At 47.3% G+C, this 20283-nt stretch overlaps 1 protein-coding gene across 1 annotated transcript in view; it reads left to right on the top strand.

Moving 5' to 3' along the window:
- Positions 1-20283, top strand: part of PRKCH (protein kinase C eta) — a 125574-nt gene that overhangs the window by 89163 nt on the left and 16128 nt on the right. Inside the window, exons 11-12 of the mRNA XM_068398080.1 lie at positions 15075-15213; positions 16174-16362. Coding sequence (XP_068254181.1) covers positions 15075-15213; positions 16174-16362 — 328 coding nt within the window. The remainder of the gene's footprint in view (positions 1-15074; positions 15214-16173; positions 16363-20283) is intronic.

The following is a 20283-nucleotide window of genomic DNA, read 5'->3' as shown; positions in this document are numbered from 1 at the left end:
TCCTCCTGGAACTGAAGTCATTAATGCTCGTTAAGCCAGGATGGAAACAAACCCAAACAACAACAGTCTACAAAATAATTCCGCCACTCCAGACTAGTTGGTTTTTTTTTTCTCCAGTGAAGCAATTAGTCTTCTGTCATCCTGTTTTTAGCCAAACTAGAAATAGTTTGCTGGACAATAGTGATTCTCCTCCTGGCAGGGCAGTCACGGGATCTGTGATGGGAAAGTGAGGCCCTTCCCTCGCCTGTCTCTGGGGGAAGAATCTCCCTGAAGAAATTCCTGTGGGCCTCCCTGAATCCCTGGTTTTGTGCAGCCCCTCCCGGTGAGTCACAGCCTCGGCTCCTCTGAGAGCCCTCTGTGTGGAGTGGGTTTTCTCTCAGCCCGCTGCAGGGTTTAACCCTTCTGTGGTTTCGCCCAGGCGCTCTCATGTGTATACGACCCATTCCACTCACTGGCTGATGATGTGAGTTGTGACTGCCAGAAAGTCATGAAGTAATCTGTGGTTTATACCAACAATGGCCAATGTAGGACTCGTGTGGAGCAGGGGGGGAAGATTTTTCCAGTCTTGCTCATCTGAGCGGTACTTGATCCTAGGAATGGCTCAGCCTGTGTAAGGGGACAGTGCTGTGGAGCAGGGGAGTGCGTGATGCGAGCAGAGGCATTGGGGTTTGGCAAAGAGCAGGGAGTGCTATAGGGAGGACAGGGGCCAGCTGAAGCCCTGCGGTAGCACCGCAGAGAGCCGCAATGCAGCTTGGCCAGGGCAATCCGGGAAATCTCTCGGTTCCTATAACTGCTTGCGACACAAGTAACGTGGAGTGCTGTCCCCTGCTGAGGGCGAAAGCTGCAGCCATGCCACGCACAGGGCCTTCCTCTTGCTGCTGAGGTTGGCTGTAGCACGTGGGGAAGCGCTGGATTCCTCCGCCATTGCTGCGCCTCCCTGCAGGGCACCCTGCCCCACACACAGCACTCTCGCTGCCCCGAAAAGCATGGGTGGGACAGGGTGTAGGAGCGCAGGTTCGGGTAGGAAAGCAGCGTGGCCGTGCAGCTGGAGGAGAAGGCTTAAACCACCAGAAAGAGGGACGTTGCTGTCTTTAGCTTACAAAAAAAACAGCCCTGATGGCACCTTAGCGGCTGGCAGGTGCTAAACCCAAATGCTTTCCTTTAAAGATGCAGGAAGCTAAGCCTGAATCCATGTTCTGTCTCGTTCCTGAACATGAGGTAAAAGCCACAGGGTTGCTAGTCAGGTGCCAGAAAAAGCTCCAGCTGCCCAGGGTGACCGAGGCCAAGGGGGAGCTCTGCTTGCTCAGCTGCTGGGTTTAACAGCAAGTCACCGCGCGTCTGGGCAATGTGTCACTAGTGCCGCAGCTCTGACGTCTGCGGTATGGAGGTGTCTTGTGGGCACCAGAGCCGTCGGGCTACAGAGTGCTTCACCTTGAGATAGAAAGCTGGGGTGGAGAAGCGCTTGGTGAAGAAATCCGCCATACAGGCTCATCTGTGGATGCTCAGGGGAAAGCGTTTCTGCCTGATCCCTGAAGCTTGGATTAGCTCTGGGGCAGAGCTGCTGCATCCAAACATCGTACTGGGTGTCAGCTGCGCCCACTCCGTGTCTGGGCAGAGCTGCTCTGGGAGCATGCTTTGGCTGCTGTGGGGGAATGAAAGGCTGTTGATAAGGGTTGTCTTCTTGTTGGGTATTATCTGTTTTGAGTCATTCCAGCCATGGTGAAGGCTGCTGGTGGTGCCAGGAGTGACAGCAAGCACTTGGTCTGGGGACAGAGAACCATGCCCAAGGGTTGAGGTCCAAGTAGCAGGGGTAGCTGTGGAAATGCAGAGATTCAAAACCAGTACTACAAAATTAAGAGGAAGCAAGCTGGGTTTGCATTCGTATCACTGTGATGCTTCCCAAGTCACCACAGGGCAACGTGGGGTGGGAAGTGAAAGTAACCCTGTGTTTAAAAGTTGAGTCCCAATGTACAGGGATGTAATCTTGGTGTGAGAGTGGCTGCTATGTCATGGTGTGGTTGCTTTCCTATTACAGTCTAGCATGAATTATGCTGCAGCATCCGTACCACCATCCCCACGCAGCGTCCTCTGCCCTCACAACCCTACTGTGAAATCATTTCTCACGCAAGATCATGAATAGGTTTGCAAATCATTTGTAAAGTAAAGTGCTGTGAAGTCTGCTTGAGAAGAAAAATGGGGGACAGATAAACCACATGTGTATGTTGTCCCCAAAGCGCAGAGGACACAGGTCATCTACTGCTCCTTGTCTGCATAGCCTATCTAGAACAGTTCCAGGAATTCATTAGCTTTAATATATCTTTTGTGGGTGATGCATTTCAGCATGTTAAAATTAAAATAATTCACTTTTTGTTCCTTTTTCTCAGGGCAGTAAACAGTCGTTCTGCTTCCCCTAAGCCTCTGTGGTCTTCCATTAGTCCTCAATCAATTATTTATTCATGGGGAGAGTATCTGAAAACAGACGTCCAGTCTAAGAGTAATGGCAGTTGACTGTGTAGATGAGTTTGAAGTACTTGATGACCGAACCCACTGGTATTGTCAATAACATTAAGAATGGCTTTCCTGCCACAAAATAAAAATATCACCTTGTAGGTGGAGTGTGCTGAAGTTTGATGAGGACATAAGCTAAAAACCAATGCACTTTAGATGTCACCTGAATGGACCTTTAGCAAGCACAGACAAGGAGTTTTTTTGAAAAACATCTTGCCTTGAAGCTGACTAACTTTTGTATTGTGATAGAAAATGTGTATTGTTGTGCAATTCTGGCCTGTGTAAGCATGGGAGGTTTAGATACAAAATGTTTAATTCAGAGTTTTGATCTGGTGTAGTGTCATCACACCTCTCAGCAAAGATTTCTGTCTGGTTTGCCTGTTGTTTCTTGTCACCCTAGATTAGAAATAAGTTTCGGTGAGGGTTTGTGGTGTCTTTTTTTCCTGCAGAAAGGGATTTATAATCAAGAAAATCAAGCCTATAGTCAAGGCCTGTGTAAGTGAGAGGGACCTGACAGCTTCAGACCTTCCTCAGTTAAAATAGTAAATCTGAGAGTCCTGTAGTCTGTGGTGTTGGCCTGAAAAAGGGTGAGTTAAGAACAGTCGTTGCAGATACCTTGCAGTGAGCAAGGCATCCTAGTCCTGGAAAGGAGAGGGAATACACGGAGTCAGGGCATGCATTGACTCTGAATCAGCCACTGAAAGGCATGTGCTGCTCGTGGGTAACACCCCCAAAATTCCCTCTGAACAGGAGCTTGCTGCACGCTGAAGTTAGTCATTATTCCCATTCCTGTCCTAAAAATGCCCTTTGTGCTTCCCTTACACAAACTTCCCAGTTCCCTCCCTGGAGTTGATACTCTGTGTATTGGGTGATGAAAGGAAAGGGTTGCTGATTCCTTGTGTTGCAAGGATGTGACTGTAGATGCTGGTGGAGGGGCTGGCTTGTTTATTGGGGCTTGCCCCATATTTGAGCTGGAAAGCAGCCTGTTAGTGTGGTGCCACAGAAAGCTGAGTCATACCAGGAGGCATATTCCCAGAGACACAGACACACAGTACCACTGGGTATCCTCCTCCGTGGTCCCATGTTGCAGAGGCCAAAGTGCCCTACTGCAGACTGAGGAGATGCCAGTTGGGTTGCAGTGGATCTCAGGCAGGGACTTGACAGATCTGTGGGCTAAAAACTCAAGAGGTGAGCAGTGTAAAGACAGACCTTCCTCATTCAGGTCTCATTTCTATCTTTTTTTCTAGATGGTATCAGTTAAGATGGGCTTATTTTCATTTTCTGGTTCGTTTGTTTCATGTATCACAGGAACAAGGGAGTTGGCAGCTTTTTGTGCGTGGAGCCATGTCTGCTAAGCATCAATTGACTCCTGCTCTAAGTTACTTCTGTTATGCTTGCAATCAGGCAACCAGCTAAGGCACCTAATTTGGGAACTTAGCCTTGCCAGCTGGTGAGTCAAATTTTAGGGGGGCTGAACTGCCTTGGGAAAGCACTTGTCTCCCTCTGCTAGCTGGAGAGGGAGCCCTGAGCAAAGACACTCGTGGGTTAAGCACCTGATGGGACACAGGGACAATACCGGCCAGCACTGTTCATGGGTAGTTTAGGGTCTGTTTGCTGCCTGTATGGCATGCGGGGTGGCACATGGGATCTAGTCTGTCCCTGTTGGCCTGGCACAAAGCTCGGTGTTGCTGGTTCCTGCACGCAGGCAGCTCGGGAGGAGTCCCCAGAAGCAGGAGTGGGATTGCAGAGAGCTCAGCATGCTCAGCCAGGAATTTCACCTGGCTCTGCTGTGCTTATCCAGGGTACTTGGGCTTCACACAGCCCTGAGTGAATCACCTGTAAAATAGCAACAGTAATCCACATGAAAAGAGAACCTAAATCCTAGGATAATGACCCATTTGCTAGGCTCCTCCAAATACCTCTTCCATCTGATTTCACTGCTGCTATTTAAGTGATTGTTGTGGCGAAAAGCAGGGAGATCAGAGCAGCCAGGAAAGCACTTTGTTTGCCCACAGGTTTGCTGCGGTCTTAGAAAAAAAAGAGACTCGATATCAGTGATGGTCTCAGTTTCTTCAGGAACATCTCTCAAGGCAGCATCTCCTGGGAAATATATTTAAACTTTGTTCCAAGGAGGGCTAGGCAGTACCCCCTCCTGCGCAGCGCTGGGATGCCTGTGTGTTTTCTGCCCACAATGTGTCACTAGCACAGAGACTGCTCTTTCATTGTGTGCTTAAAAATTCAGCGCAGATGGTGAGATTTTCCAGAGCGTCCGTGCTGCCCCAGTGCTGCTCCTTCAAACGTTAATGGTGAATTTGGCAATGGGAATCTACAGGCCAAAGCAAAGTACTTTTAAAAATCCCGTCTGAAAATACAGAACGCTTTTGCCTTCAGCTTTGTTCATTCCACTATAGAAAGGAGATCAGTGCCTATAGCCGAGCTTTAGAAATCTGGATCTGTAATTCAGAACCTTAATAAGGTTAAGTGTTGTTTTTTTTTGTCTAAGGGCCTAATCTAAAATCGACTGAACCTGACAGGACCTTTTTCCAACGATTTCCCTGGATTCAAGATCAGGCTCAGAGTAAAATGAATGTTACCCAAATTGGATGAATATGGAGAAGTCTGCCTGACTAGACATACAGGTTCAACTCAGGGGTGACAAAGCCCCGCTGGCATTACCAATACTAGCACAGGTTGGTTGGCTGCCCAAGCCATTGCCAGAGGCAGTCTGCACCCATGATCGTGATAGATAGGGCCACCTTTACTTTTATTTTTTTTTCCTTTGCTATTTCCTGGAGTGAAACATTCCTCCTAGGACTCCCAAGTGTGGGGAGGGTAGATTACACAGCAGCTGTGAGATTAGCAGTGAGAGGGCAGGAGAGTCGCTTTCGTGTGAGCTACTGTCTGATTCCCCCAGGGCAGGCTTAGTGGCATGCAGTGGTGAAAGGGGGACCTGTCACTCTGTGCCAGTGGAAAGAGGAGCCTTTTCAGCAACGCAGTCCAGCCCTGGTCCTACCAGGATGGCTTGGAGCTGGGTCAGGGCCTTCGAGCAGCTCTACGGTGGGCTGTGAGCAGTTGGTGATGGTTAATCTTGGGTAACTCTTTCACTCCATCTTGAAGTATTGAGACTGTGTTGTACTGTGGGCACAAGCCTGATTTCATTTTAATTTCTGTGTCAGGCTTTGAATCAAGGTTGGTCTATTTTTGTCAAGGTGACATAACAGGCTTATGCTTTTTAACCTCTCTTGGCACCGTCAGTCATAAGTCCACACCTGATTCTTGTTCATGCATTTGGGTCTCAAGTCTCTTATATGCCTCCTCTGAAGACTTCAGGTAAAGGGACTCACAGAAAGAAGCGTTGTGGTTTGGGTTTTTTTTTTTTTCCCATCTTTTTCTGGCAAGGGTAAAATAGAAGCTCTGTTGGGAGCGACTCAGCAAGTGATGTTTCAGGGCCAGCAAATTCCAGTGTCACTGCCCAGTGGGACCGAGGAGTCTATCACAGGACTAGGCTGGTGGCTCATCCGGAGAGGGAGCGTGTGGCATGCATACCAAGAGCTGGACACGAAGCCTTTTTCTGTCCACCTCTCCCCTTCCCGCAGTAAGTGGGAGGACGTTTGCTCTGGGATTCAGGGAAATACCTCAAGTGTAACTCCTCTTTCCTGACTAGAGTCATACATAAAAGTGCAGCAAATAATATATATTATATATACATACATATAAAAGTCCGCACACAAATGTGGACATATAAATATATACGGATTGCACCATCTTTGGGATTACTTCACTGTAGCAATCTCCAGCGCGTCTGTGTTTCAGCAGTAATGGCTCCGACTCGTAGCTGCCCCATTTCACAAGAATGTCTTTTTGCCCTTGTAAAGCTGCCTTTGGAAACTATCATTAGCTCTTTTACAGCTGCTGTTCGTATAATAAAGTGGAAGCTTATAGGTGTGCCTGACCCTGAGGAGCTCAGGGCACCCATGGGGTCCCACTGGATCTGTACCACTTGGGTCAGACCCACTAACGTGGTAGAAGCTTTGTGATTATCTGTTGTGGTATGGGAAGGATTTTTTTAGTCTATGCGTGTATATTTTAGCCTACCACTCTAATTTAACTGGAGGATGAATCATGCTTGTTCATCTCAATAGCAATGAAATCATGTTGGAAATTGTGTTGGCTTCTACAGATGCTTTTCTGAGGTGCCCAGAGGGAGGGGAGGTGGGACTGCTGGTGCTTCAAACCATCAGAAAGGTCTTGGATCCCAGGCAGTGCCAGCATCTTTGCTGTGAGAGAAGTCAGTGCCTTGGGCACTGCTTCGTCTCTGGAGCAGCAGCCCAGGGAGTGCTGGGAGGGGACTGGTGCTCTGATGTGGTCTGGGGAACCAGCTTCCAGAGAGACCCTACCAGCAGGAAGGGGTCAGGCAGATGGGGAGCCGGCAGCGCCGGCTTCCAGCCCATCTCCGCCAAAGAACCCATGGTGCTGCCTTAACCCGGGCAGATGGCTTGCAGAAACTTGTCCTTATGCTTGAAGGGCTGCTTGACTTTAAGATTAAAATGTAATAACAGAGCACTTCTGGATACAAGTGCCAGCCAGTCAGGGTTTAGTCTGAAGCCCAAGCAGCAGAGCAAGAATGTATTTTTAAGCTTCATCAGACTTATCCCTGCGAGTGCCTGACTGGTATAGAGTGCCTTTGGCCATACAGAAGAGCACAGATGCAGGTGGGTAGGAGGATCTCCCACCTCGGAGCTGGGACAGGGCCTTACAAACACCTGCCTTGCCCTCCAGAGCAGTCCTTGGGCGTGTGCTCTCGTGTGAGTTTTCAGAGAAGTTCAGCCATGAGTTCTGGCATTGTATCTGACCCCGGACACAAGTCCATATTGCATCACTCTGTACCATCCTGGTGTCTGCAAGAGAGGTGGAGCCTGCTGTGGAGGCTGCGTGGCCGTAATCCACCATTTATCCTAACACACAGATGCAGAGCATTTCAAAAGGTTTGTGCTCTGCATGCCAGCGTGGGTGGGTTAGGTGAAGCAGAGAAAAGCCACGAGGCTCTGTTATGTTCTGCCACGTTCCCCCTCTGCAGCCCTCTGCAGAGTCTGTAGGATGTGCTGTGGTGGGATGAGGCCATAAAATCCCCAGGAATGGTGCTGGGCTGCTAGCTGGAGACCTGCTCAGGTACTGAGATGCCTGTGGGATCCACCTTGTCCAGGAGCCTCCTCTGCCTCCCACGGCTGCACAAGGCAGCCAGCAAGGAGAGGTGGCTGTCTCCTGCTACATGGCCTAGCAATGAGTGTTAATTTTCAGTGGAGTTTCACTTGCTTATACCACTTACCCTGGGTCTGAGTTGGATTCTTTTATCGTTATGTCACATTTCTGCTTTTGCTTTGTTTCTGAGAGATGCAGAAGTTCAGTCTGGAGCCGTTGTGGCTGTATTTACGGCCCCTAAACACTTAAGCGTGGTCAGCTTTTGAAAACAACTTCTGTTTGTTAGGACAGTGCAGAAGGGCACCTTGCTCTGTTTCATTCCTGCTTTCTGGTAATGATGAATTACGAATATCTGGAGAGATCTTCCCTTCATTTCTGCCCCATTACGTTGCACTGCAGGTCGCAGTACGCCTGCCGCAGTCAGGCTGTCTACGTGCGTGCTGGTGGTCTGCACGGGTCTGCGCCTCGGGAGCTGATTGGAAACTAGCAGGAACATTTTCTTTCCCCAAGAGAATGTTTTCAAGAAAACGAGGAGTTGAAGTTCTGTTTTGCAGTCCCCGCGCTGTATTTCAGTGTTATTTCGTGCAGTGCCTGGAAGAACAGAGCGCAGGGACTAAATCCCACAGGGTTTAGGGTTGCGTTGTGAAGCTGCGGGCACGTAAAGCAACGCCTTCCATCTCAGCATGGGAGCCCTGAGCGGTGGTGTGTGAGTGGCTACACGCTGGTTATGTGCTGCATAACAGTGCTGAGTCTTACCTCTGGTTCTTTGCTTGGTTCTGTGCCCAAGAGAGTGCCCTCTGCAAGTTCCAGCTCTACTGATTTTCCCCTTCAAAGTATGACAGGAGCCAAGTTAGAAGCAGCTTCCAAGGCTGGAAGGGAACAACAGCTCGTCCTCTTGTTTGGCAGCAAAACTCAGGATTTCAAACTGTTTGTCTCCAGCTCGGTGCAGCTCGAGCTCTTCCTGATCTCTGCTTTGTGGCTCCCTTTTTCAAAGGCCAATAACCTGGTTTTTCATTTGTGATTTCAGTATTTCCCCCTACCCTAAAGATGTGGTAGCAACTCAGCAAATATCAGCAGCTCAGTCTGGGATTTTATGTCTTAGCTCTGGCAAAATATATTGCAGGTGTCTTCTTCAGCCTGTATTTACTGCTGCCTGCTGACACCCAGCTTTACCACTGCTTAGGAAATTTGCTTCAGTCTTCCTTGATGCTGTGAGAATATGAGTTTCTGGTTCTAAAAACTTATTTGACCATAAAAATAAATAATGTTTAGTTGTTATTAGAAAAATGTGGGAGATGCGAAACATTTTCTGTGAAGGAGTTTTTAAGCAGGTTCTCTACAACCCAAGGCACACGGGATTGGAAATAGCCTTAATTCCCAAAGTGCTATGAAATCTTGGGAACATGGAGGTCCCTAGTCCAAAGCCAGTGGGAATGGAATTGTGAAAATAATTATTTGCTTTGAGTTCGGTAACTGAGTCTCCAAAATTTGTTGTGAAAAGAAAGACAGAAAATTGTTTCAGATTTTGTGGGCCCAAAATAATTGTTAGGGCTTTTTTAAAGTAATGATATTTTTTTGCAACTCAAGAGAGTGTTGGTTTCAAGTAAAATAAAATATTTTGGTTTGGGTGTTATTAGTGAATGTAATGGAAAATGGGAAACAGTATTAGCTTCATGTGAGTATTTAGGGCTTTATGTAAAACTGAGACCTCCATCTGTTCTCCTCCTTATTTAATCAAAATATTGGTTTACATCTGTTGTCCACTGTATTTGGAGCAAGGCCTCCAACTTGAAAAATTGTACCTCTTCCATAAGGATCTTGCCAACTGTGCTGTTCTGCAGGTTGTGTGTCTTTTGTTCTCCTCTGTTGGAGTTGCTTCATTTTGCAAAACATAATTACAATTTCACTGGAGCAGAAATTGGAAATGTGTATTGCTTTGGCTACCAGAGCAGGCAATAGAAACATATTTTTCTCCATCGTGATGGAGATTTCAGTATTTCTATGACTTGGATGAGGGAATAGAGTGCACTGTCAGCAAGTTCGCTGATGACACAAAACTGGGAGGAGTGGCTGATGTGCCGGAAGGCTGCGCAGCCATTCAGAGAGACCTGGACAGGCTGGAGAGTTGGGCGGGGAGAAATTTAATGAAATATAACAAGGGCAAGTGTAGAGTCCTGCATCTGGGCAAGAACAACCCCATGTACCAGTACAAGTTGGGGGCAGACCTGTTGGAGAGCAGCGTAGGGGAAAGGGACCTGGGGGTCCTAGTGGACAGCAGGATGACCATGAGCCAGCAGTGTGCCCTTGTGGTCAAGAAGGCCAATGGCATCCTGGGGTGTATTAGAAGGAGGGGTGTGGTTAGCAGGTCAAGAGAGGTTCTCCTCCCCCTCTACTCTGCCTTGGTGAGGCCGCATCTGGAATATTGTGTCCAGTTCTGGGCCCCTCAGTTCAAGAAGGACAGGGAACTGCTAGAGAGAGTCCAGCGCAGAGCCACGAAGATGATTAAGGGAGTGGAACATCTCCCTTATGAGGAGAGGCTGAGGGAGCTGGGTCTCTTTAGCTTAGAGAAGAGGAGACTGAGGGGTGACCTCATTAATGTTTCTAAATATGTAAAGGGCAAGTGTCATGAGGATGGAGCCAGGGTCTTCTCAGTGACATCCCTTGACAGGACAAGGGGCAATGGGTGCAAGCTGGAACACAGGAGGTTCCACATAAATATGAGGAAAAACTTCTTTACGGTGAGGGTGACTGAACACTGGAACAGGCTGCCCAGAGAGGTTGTGGAGTCTCCTTCTCTGGAGACATTCAAAACCCGCCTGGACATGTTCCTGTGTGATATGGTCTAGGCAATCCTGCCCCGGCAGGGGGATTGGACTAGATGATCTTTCGAGGTCCCTTCCAATCCCTAACATTCTGTGATTCTGTGATTCTGTAAAATGGCTTCAGCAGAAGAGGTGGAGAAAAATAAAAATCTACTCCCTGCTTGCAAAGGAGGTTTGAATGCACATTTGCTCACCCCAAAGGTGTTTCCAAAAGAGTGTCTAAATGGCCTGGCATGCTGAAGACTTGAAAAAGTAATATTTTCCCTTTCAGAAATGCCAAAATGATTCATTTAGCTAATTCCAGGTTTGGGGATTTTATTTTTAATTGTGTATATATATTTTTTTTTTAACATTTGGCTGGAGTATTACACTAGTCTCACCTATGTTTGTGGCTAGGTCCCACTGCTCTGTACCTACATCTTTCATTACTAAATGATTTGCATCGAGATGGGAACAGCAGGATTTTATGAGCTTTAAACTGGACCTTTGGAATTACCAAACCTGGGAGAACATCAAACTGAGGCATTGAAACTGGAAACTAGTTTCTGCCACCACTACTGCAAAGAAGATCCTTCCTACATGCACAGCCCTTACAACACAGGGCGGTGAAACCAAAAGAGGAAAAAATCCCCAGACCTCGTCCTTTCAAATACAGTTTCTGCATCACAAGTGAGATGATCTGAGCAGAGCGAGTGGCAGGTACGTGTATAACACCTATTCACTGGCAAAACTCCCTGGTGCAGGGAAATCGCATTTGACAGATGCTTCAGAAAAGGACCAGGTCATCTGCAATTGTAATTCTGGGTTTTTTTCGCAAATGTTAAACTCAAGCAGCAGATGTATAAAGAACACTTCTTCCAGCGAGTGACGCTGAAGCAGCTCACTTTGTCGTTTCTTCTGGGTCTATACTAAACCGAGGCCGTTAAGCCGATGTGCCGTAGCTGCCTGTGAGGACAAAGGCTGCCTTTCTGAGTCGGGATGAAGCCTGTTTTCCAGTGGAGGTTTGCCAGGGAAAGACAGAACCTCAGCAGGACCTTAGAAATGCAGCCCTCAGCAAACCTCTCCGCCGTTATTGCTTCATCGAACTGCTAAAAATATTGAATGGAAAATGCAAGTATTAAGGAAATGAGGTAGATTTGGGCTTTCTGAGCTGGATGACTTCCAGTTTCATCAGCTTCCCGGAATCCTTACTGCAAAACTGAAGAGCTCCTTGTAAATCTCAGAACCTGTCAGTGTTTTTCCTCTCGAGTGGCTGTGCTGGTTCACAGGGTACGATGCATGGGGAGACCTGTCAGCGTCGGGCAGCGAGTACAGAGCTTACAACTGCTGGGATCGCTTGAGACAAATGCTCAAACATCAGACCAAACCACAACTTTCCCAGAGAATTATCTTACGGGGCAGCTGGAGAGAGCAGGATCCAGAGGAGCCGCATGGCTGAGCCTGCCACTGTGCTGGCCCACGAGACCTGCTCCGAGAGGATGCGTGGGGCCATCTTCTGTGGCCTGACCAAGCGAAGAGCATTGAGAAGTCTTCTTTGGTCATGGGAGGTCCTCTTCTAAAATGATCCGCACGTAGCCAGAGCACTTGAGCAAGTGAGAGCAGATTAATGTCACATTACAGCTTATGTGAAAATAGAAAATGCAAGTTTTGGATTTCACATTGCTGGAAAGAAGTCAGGAGAAGCTAATATCCCAACTGCAGGAGGAGACAACAGGCGCTCTTAATGGGTTTAACGTGCAACGTAGAGAAGCCAAAGGGCTGGAGGTTTGCTTTGGGCGGTTAAAACTCTACTCGCTTAGCGAGAGGCAGACGGTTTAAATTTAATGGCTATTGCATATGTAGAGGCTCTCTGGGAGGATGCAGCAAGCGCAGAGTGCTCTTGCACCTGCAGAAGCTCCTGCCGTCTTGCTGATGAGCATTGTGCATTATAGAGCTAGCAGGGATCTCGGGCTTTCTGCAGCATGTCCTGTGGGGCAGAGGCTGAGAAGTGGCAGAGTGCCTGGTGATCTGGTCTGCAGAGCTGGCCCTGCCGTGTACCTGTGTCTTACCTCTGCTCCTCAGGCTCTCCATGAGGGACTGTGACCTGCTCACTCAGTCAATGTACGTGACGGTGTTTCTGCTGGCTTCAGTGTAAGGAAGATGTATTTTGAGGTATTCCCAAAGCATGCCAGGACATGGTGGACGTTTTGGGGAGTGAGAGGAAGTTTGAAAGGGGGATCGCCAAGCCCGTTCACCAAAATTCCCCTTCCAGTCGCACCTTTAGGGGCACCCCCCACCAGTCAGGCCAGCCCAGGACCGAAAAGGTGTTTGCTGCATTTAAAACCGAGCCACGAATAAACTGCGCGTTTCAACCACATCATTGCAGACTCCTGGAAACAAGGCCTGCCTTCATGCTCGGTGGGCTTCCCCACTCTGCCAGGAACCACAGGGAAGAGCAACAGGAGCTTTGGCTGGAGAGTACCGCTGAAGGCATAGTCATGGGCGAGCACATATAATACCTCTCACTGTGCTCGCCTAAAGCCTTTCCAAGATGAGCCTTTGCCCACATGCCTTAGCAGTCATTTCTGATTCTCAGAAGGGGAAAAATAAGTGTCTTCTGCTGAGCATCCCACCCAGAGCAAACACTGCAGCATAAGACAGGCATGGGCACTGTCCCCGGCACCCAAATTTCACTGGCCACCGGACAGCTGGTGGGCCTGCTGGGATTACAGAGGGCTTTTTGCTGGCTTGTGCTGCCATGCCATGTTGAAGTTGGAGAGAGAGGATGTATGATCTTGTGATTAAGATCCGGAGCTGGAATTCAGGAAGCTGGTGTTCAGTCTTGGCTCTGGGGGACATGGGCAAATTTCTTAACCTCTACCCCTCGCTTTCTTGTCCATTCAAAAGAGGCTAATAATACTTTTTCTTACCTCTTTAGGACAGGATGTGGCTCTGATTGTCTAGCACAATGTGTCATTGATCTTTCCACTGCAACAGTGAAGTTGAGGGAGAGCTGTCTCAAGCTCCAGGGAGGCTGCTGGTGGTGGTGTGGGCTGTAGAAATGTCAATGAAAAACAGAGCAATCGACCACCTGATTTTCTCTTAAAGATCACAGACAAATGATGAACAGGATCAAGCTGAATTCAGATTTCAGCTCTCCCATAGGTTTTGATATTGGTATGGATATGCCACCACCCTCCCCGTTGCTCCCCATTCCCAGGGAAATAGATGTCCAACCAGAGGGCAAAATGTTCCAGCATGGATTTCATAAAGGGGCTCTGAGACCCTCAGATGTATTTAGTTATTTGATCCTTATCTGGGCATCCGAATGACTTTGAAAGTGGCTTTGTCTAGCCCTATGAGGTGTCCTCCATTTCAGTAAAATGGCGATAGCTGCAGTTCCCTGCCTCAGAGCTGCTGTGAGGGCTCTGGGCAACTCTTGGGCCAATACTTGAGACGGTTCAAAAAATGAACTGTGGCCTATTTGTACTGCACAGAGCTCCCATCATAGCTCCTTTCCTCCATCTGTGACGGTGCCTAGAGCTTGTCTGGCAGCTGAAAAGCGGAGGTGCTACGAGCTGGTATGTATTTTTAGGAAGGCATTGCCTAAGTCTGCAGATGACCCCATGCTTTCTGGTCATGTTCCTGACGGCACTGCTGACTGCAGGCTATTCCCTGAGGCAATCTCAAGGTCAGGCAAGCTGATAAGCTTTGTTGGGGCTCTGTCATTTTGGCAGCTCTGCTTTTGATGAGGAGCTCCCAGGCTGTTAGAGGTGACGTATTGGAAAATGTGCCTTTCTGCAGCTTGTACAGTATGGCATTTGGCCACAGGTCTCTTGTGACAGTGGCAAGGAGGTCCCCACCCCAGTGAGCACTACAGGGGACATCACTTCTTACATTAGTGCAGTTCTGCTGGAATCGATACACCTGGGAGGACTTTAAGACTTTGCCTTATGGTGGAAGATTCACCCTGCCCACATGGCATGGTGTTGGCAGGGAGTTTCTTTTCTTCTTCTAATCTTGGATAACTTTGCAGGTGAGGTTTATCAGCCAGGCTTGCCCCAATACAGGGAAGTCTGGGATTTAACCCCCACACACCTCAGGAGAAGAGGGGATCTGCTGCCCTTCTGAAGAGGCTTCGGCTGTGTGCTCCTGACACGATGCTTTGCTGAATCAGAGCACGTCCCGTGCGGTGCGTTTTGCTGCATCATAACATCGTTACGCAATTTGACAGCTCTGACGACCTCTGCTCCAGCAAGTCCCAGAGCTAAACGAGCAGGAGCTCTGCCAGCCAGGCTTGTGGTGTGTTTGGAAAGCCATGTGGGCGAGCTCATGTAGCACCTGCCCGTATTAAATGCAGTTCAGCAGAATGATTTTTGTTCCTCCCTCCCTTTTGTAAGAGATGAAGCAAAAGAAAACCCCTCCTGCATGACTTCTGTTTACTTTTTTACAATGATGAGGTTTGTCCAGTTTACAGGTTAAGCTTCCGAGGCCTGGGACGCTGCCTCCATTTGTGCTGGGGCCACTCCAAGCACGTAGTGACTCAATGCACAATTCTTGTTGCAGGGATTTGAAGCTGGACAATGTGCTACTGGACTACGAGGGTCACTGCAAGCTGGCAGACTTTGGAATGTGCAAAGAGGGCATTCATGATGGCATTACCACAGCCACCTTCTGTGGTACGCCAGACTACATCGCTCCGGAGGTATCCAAAACCTTTCTTTGACCAGGAAAACTTGGTTAGAATATGAGAAGTGTAGGTTAGCTTTGGAGCAGCAAGTGTACTCTCTGGTGTCTTTAGCTAGACCTTATTTGACTGCCAGGTGCAAGGTTTGCTCCTAGGTGCATGCTTGTATTATCAGTCCCTTGTGCAAGCAAAGCATGAGTAAATCTTCGGGCTGCTGTAGGCACCAAGGTAAGCCTATGTTTTTCTTTAGGAAAAGTAAAGTGAAAAATGGAGGTACAGCTGCAGAAGTCTTGAGAGACACATACAGATACTGGCCCAGTTTGTTTTGGAAGGAAAATGAATTCTCTCTCGTCTCCCAGTTCCTTTTTATGCTTCCTCTCCTTCCCTGTCGTTCCCCAATCTCACTATAAAATTAATAAACACCTCTTTAAGGAGCAGCTGCCCTCCAGATGCTGCCAGATGTTCTGACTGGGCTTCAGATCCGTCTTCAAAACAATTGAATTTTTGTCTGCGGTTGGTGTTTGTGCCCTTCTCACACACTCGCGCTCCTTCCCCTCTCCAGCTGAAAGCCTTGCCGTTGGGGCTGAGTAAGCGTTTCCTTCCCAGAGGCAAGGAAAAGATGGTGTCATCCCGCACACATGGCTGCCCTGCTGCTTCTGAGGCTCAGCCAGTGTCTCTGAGATGCCCTTTCTCCTCCTGCTAAGCCCTAGCATCATTTCTAAGGGCTTATTTCCCAGGAGACCCTTTGAACAGCCAAGCCAGTTCAGCCCTTGTTTAATGCATCTGATATACTTTTGTGCTGCTTTGGGTGTTCCCAGCTTGAGATCACCTGTATGTTCCTGGACATACAGCCAGCCTAGCAGAGCATGCTGTTAGGACGTAGTGAGAAAACTGCATTAATGTTTCCAAACCCTTCTTCCTCCCCTGCTCAGTTTAAGAAACTTCAGGGTTGATATTTCTTTCCCATCTCTTCTTCAGATCCTGCAAGAGATGCAGTATGGCCCTGATGTAGACTGGTGGGCCATGGGCGTGCTGCTGTATGAGATGCTGTGTGGCCATGCACCCTTCGAGGCAGAGAACGAGGATGACCTCTTCGAGGCCATTCTGAACGACGAAGTCGTCTACCCAACATGGCTCCAGCAGGACGCAGTGGCAATCCTCAAAGCAGTGAGTTCCTTTGGTCGTTTGCATACTCTCTGTCCCGGCTTTCTTCAGCCTAAATCTAGCAAAAACAGGGCTGAGGTTTGGGCACTCAGAAATTGCGGTTACCCTGACCCTGACCCTTTTCTTATCTTGGATTGAAGGGTGAACAAAAAAAGAAATCCTGCCACACTTAGGTGTATTTGCATAGATATGTCCTTTATACAGTTCAGCAGCCAACTTGGCAAGCAAAGTGTGTGCATGTCTGTGTGGGCATTCCCCTGCTGACTTAATGATTTACAACATATGGTTATCTTCCAGAACAGAAGCAACAGGTATACACAGTATTTAATCAGTAATGACCATATGATTTCCATGCAACTGGAGTGGTGAAGAAGTGAAGTCTTCACGATAATCCTTCTGACTGTTGGTAACGTCAGCCTTCCGCAGGGATTGCTGTCTACCTGCATACAAAGACAGGTTTTTGATTTTTCTGTGTTTGGGAGTAAAAAATGGGACTGTCCAGCAAGCAGTTTGAGGAGAGCTGTTGCTGGCCACACTTAGCCTTTGTTCTTCCGTGTATTCCTGAATTTTCCCAGGAGCTGTCTTGTCCATGTGCCTTGCATCTTTGCCTGTGACATGGGAATGAAGCTTTTTAAGATTTCAGGTTGTGCGTGTGCAAACAGTGCCCAGTGCACTGGAACTCCCTGGCTTTACTGTTGGACTCGATGATCCCAGAGGTCTCTTCCAACCTGATTGATTCTGTGTGAATCAAAAGGTGATTAAATTACGAGGGTGTTAACCTAGGAATCTGGAGACCTAACTTGGCTGTTCTGCTACTGATTTCTTCCTGCTCCTGATCAAGTCACTTATTATTTCTAAGCACCCTTTGGAGATAGAAGGATCAGAGTATTTCCTTTCCTTGCAAAAGAACTGTGAACAAAGACGCATTTAAGACTGGATACTACTAACTATTGTGGTAATAGAGGGCCAAAGAAATAGCTGGATATGATAGTAATTTATAATAACTTGTGGAGCATTGACTCAAAGAAAAGGGTTAATGAATGATGGGACCATTTAAAGGAAAGAGGAGAGTTTATTTTCATCAGATCTTTAGTAGCGAGAATCTGGAAGTTTTCTGCTGAAAGGTTTCTGTTGGTTATGAACTGAGCAATCTGTAGCTGAGAATGCATCTAATAAATTCCACAGAAATCAACTTGTTCTCCAGAAATTCCACAGAAATCAACCCAGTTCTTGAGGAGGCAAAGGGTTGTGCTTTGGAATCACAGGTTGTGCTCAGGAGTGATCATTTGTCATGCTGAAGACCCTCTTGGGTTTTGGAAATAACCTGCAGCATATTTAAAATAAAAACTGTGAAGTTCAAACTTATTGCAGCTTCTGGAGGAGCATTCGTGTTGTTGGATTGTGACTCTTGAATGCCTGAGCCAATTCGTCTTCTGCAGTGACAAGTAATAGCAGAGTGGATTTGTTGCAGGTATCTTGCATAAGTATGAGATGGAGGTGAAATGTGGTCAGATAGGTGATCATCACAACAGGAGTTTCCAGGTATAATAAATATCATAGAATCACAGAATGGTTTGGGTTGGAAGGGACCTTAAAGATCATCTAGTTCTAACCCCCCTGCCACACGCAGGGACACCTTTCCACTAGACCAGGTTGCTCAAAGCCTCATCCAACCTGGCCTTGAACACTGCCAAGGAGGGGGCAAATAATAAAATATGATTTGTGTTTTAGCCTCTTAATGACAAAATGCTTATTTTCCTAATTCCGATAGGAACCTCATAGAAACAGCCAGCGCAAGCTGCATTCACCCCAGGCTGCTCCAGCCCATGTTCAGAGCCCACCTTTTAACAGCAGGTCCCTTCTGCGATTCACAAGCAGCAGCAGCATGATGAGTGGCACTGGAGAAAGAGGGCCAGAACTGAGGAGGGAGCTAAGAATTTAAATAGAGATCGACTGAGCATCTCCAGAACTGCACAGTCAGCATCACTATTGCTGGTTACTTGCCTGAAAAAAGGTCCCCTCTCCAGCCACTCCGCGTCTCTGCTGTATCACGTGGTGCTGGTGAAACCCAAACGAAAACAAACCCGTCTCTCTGAAATGCACACGTGTTGCTCAAGAGAAGCACCGCGCTATTAGGAAATGTCTGTTTTGGGGAAAAGGCTGAAATTTAGGGCATTAACCAGGAGCCTCATGATTAACTAGTGGGAAGTTGCAACTGAAATTTTTACTGGACCTTTAGTTCTTCAGTGTTTCTGTTCCCTCGGTGGCTGCTACCTGGAGGTGACTTTTGCATCATTTTACGGCACTGATGATAGTTCGCTACAGCCTGAATTTCTGCAGCCTCGTAGCTGCTTTTGGGTTCAAGAGTTGTTCACTAGAAGAGCTCTTCATTTCCTCTTCCCTTTCATATGCTGAGCTTTTAGAGGCATCAGGGCATGTTGTCTTTACCGGGAAGGAAGCATCCTGTCATGAGATTGTCTGGGGCTCTAGACTAAAATGCAAAAAACCCACACACTTTGATTTCTTTTGAATGATAACGAATGTCATCACTGCTGAGGTATTACATTTGCAGTCTACTGATGATGCTTGGTCAGTATTTTTAGGTGTCAGTATAACACAGTGGTGAACCTGGCTTTTTTTGTTCCACTTGTGGCTATTTTATGAAGGAAGGCAGTTGATTTTCTAGCTGCTAAATATGTAGAATTTTTTCTCACAGACTTCTGATGCTCATATTATTTCTCTTAGATACAGCATCATTACCATCTTCTAATCACTACTGTGTTTACCTCCAACCAAAAGTGAACTGGAACTCCCTGATTTACAGCTGTGACAGTGCCTTCTAACCCATGATATTAAGAGCTCTGGAAAATCACAGCATTCAACTACTGCAGTGACATAAATGATTATAAGTAATTACATGGCATGGGAAGCCTATGGAAGACCAGGGAATTAAACCTGGGATCTCTTGTATTGCAGGCTAAGGCCTTAATAGCTTTAATAACTGGATTATCCTCTCACTAAAAGTTCTGGCCTCTAACCTTGAACAGAAGTGATGTGAATTCTCTTAGTCTGGAGTGGTACAAAGCTCTGAAAAGAAAATCAAATTCTTTTGCCAGGAAGATGCAATTAGGTGTAGATGCTTACAGATGCTCTACAGATGGATACATCTAGGTTTAGAAAGCACTTGATCCGTTTGCTTTTATGAAGAGCTTCATTGTGAAGAAGGATAATAGGTTTTAGGGCCCATCTCACGGATGCTGTTGTTTTGTTTTGCTTTCGTTTACCATAATTGTGCTTCACCAATTTCCCCCCATCAGAAACCACCTGATTTCCGAAGGTTGCATCCTGTTCATCTCTAAGTTTCCTGTTAATAACCAAAATACGTCCTTAGGTCCTCATTTAGGTCACTGGGTGTTCCTGGCATGTTTTTGAGCACCGGTACCAAGGAAAACAAAAACAACCTCAATGCCCTGGGACCTTGTTTAGAATTAAAAGCAGAAATATTTGTGCTCTAGAAAAAGTAGTTTTGATCTATTTTCCTTTTTAATGTTTTTTTTTGTCGTTGGTATTTTCCCTCAAGAGCTGGGGAAAGAGTAGGGCAGAGCTAAATCAGAGTAAACTAGCAGGATTTTGCTGGAGTCAATACTCCCAGAGGAGGGAAGCAGAAAATCTCACCCATGTACCCTGCCCCTTCTGAGTGTGTTACTGAGGAATTTAGGTATTGATGGTTCAAGTCAGGCAGACAGGACTTGAACTGAGGTCTCCCCTGCTTGTGTGAGCAAGTCGAACTGGGCATGGACTTGCTTGTGGGAGGAAAAAAAGGTGCAGAAAAGGAGAATTGCTGCTGAATGGATTCTGACCACTTCAGCTCTTTCTAAACGTTAAGTCTTGCTTTGATTTTGATTCTGCCGAAAAAAAGGTTTC

The sequence above is a fragment of the Nyctibius grandis genome, chromosome 4 (assembly GCF_013368605.1).
Source record: "Nyctibius grandis isolate bNycGra1 chromosome 4, bNycGra1.pri, whole genome shotgun sequence".
Taxonomy (NCBI): domain Eukaryota; kingdom Metazoa; phylum Chordata; class Aves; order Nyctibiiformes; family Nyctibiidae; genus Nyctibius; species Nyctibius grandis.
The sequence above is the reverse complement of the archived record's forward strand: the minus strand, read 5'-3'. Positions and strand labels throughout refer to the sequence as shown.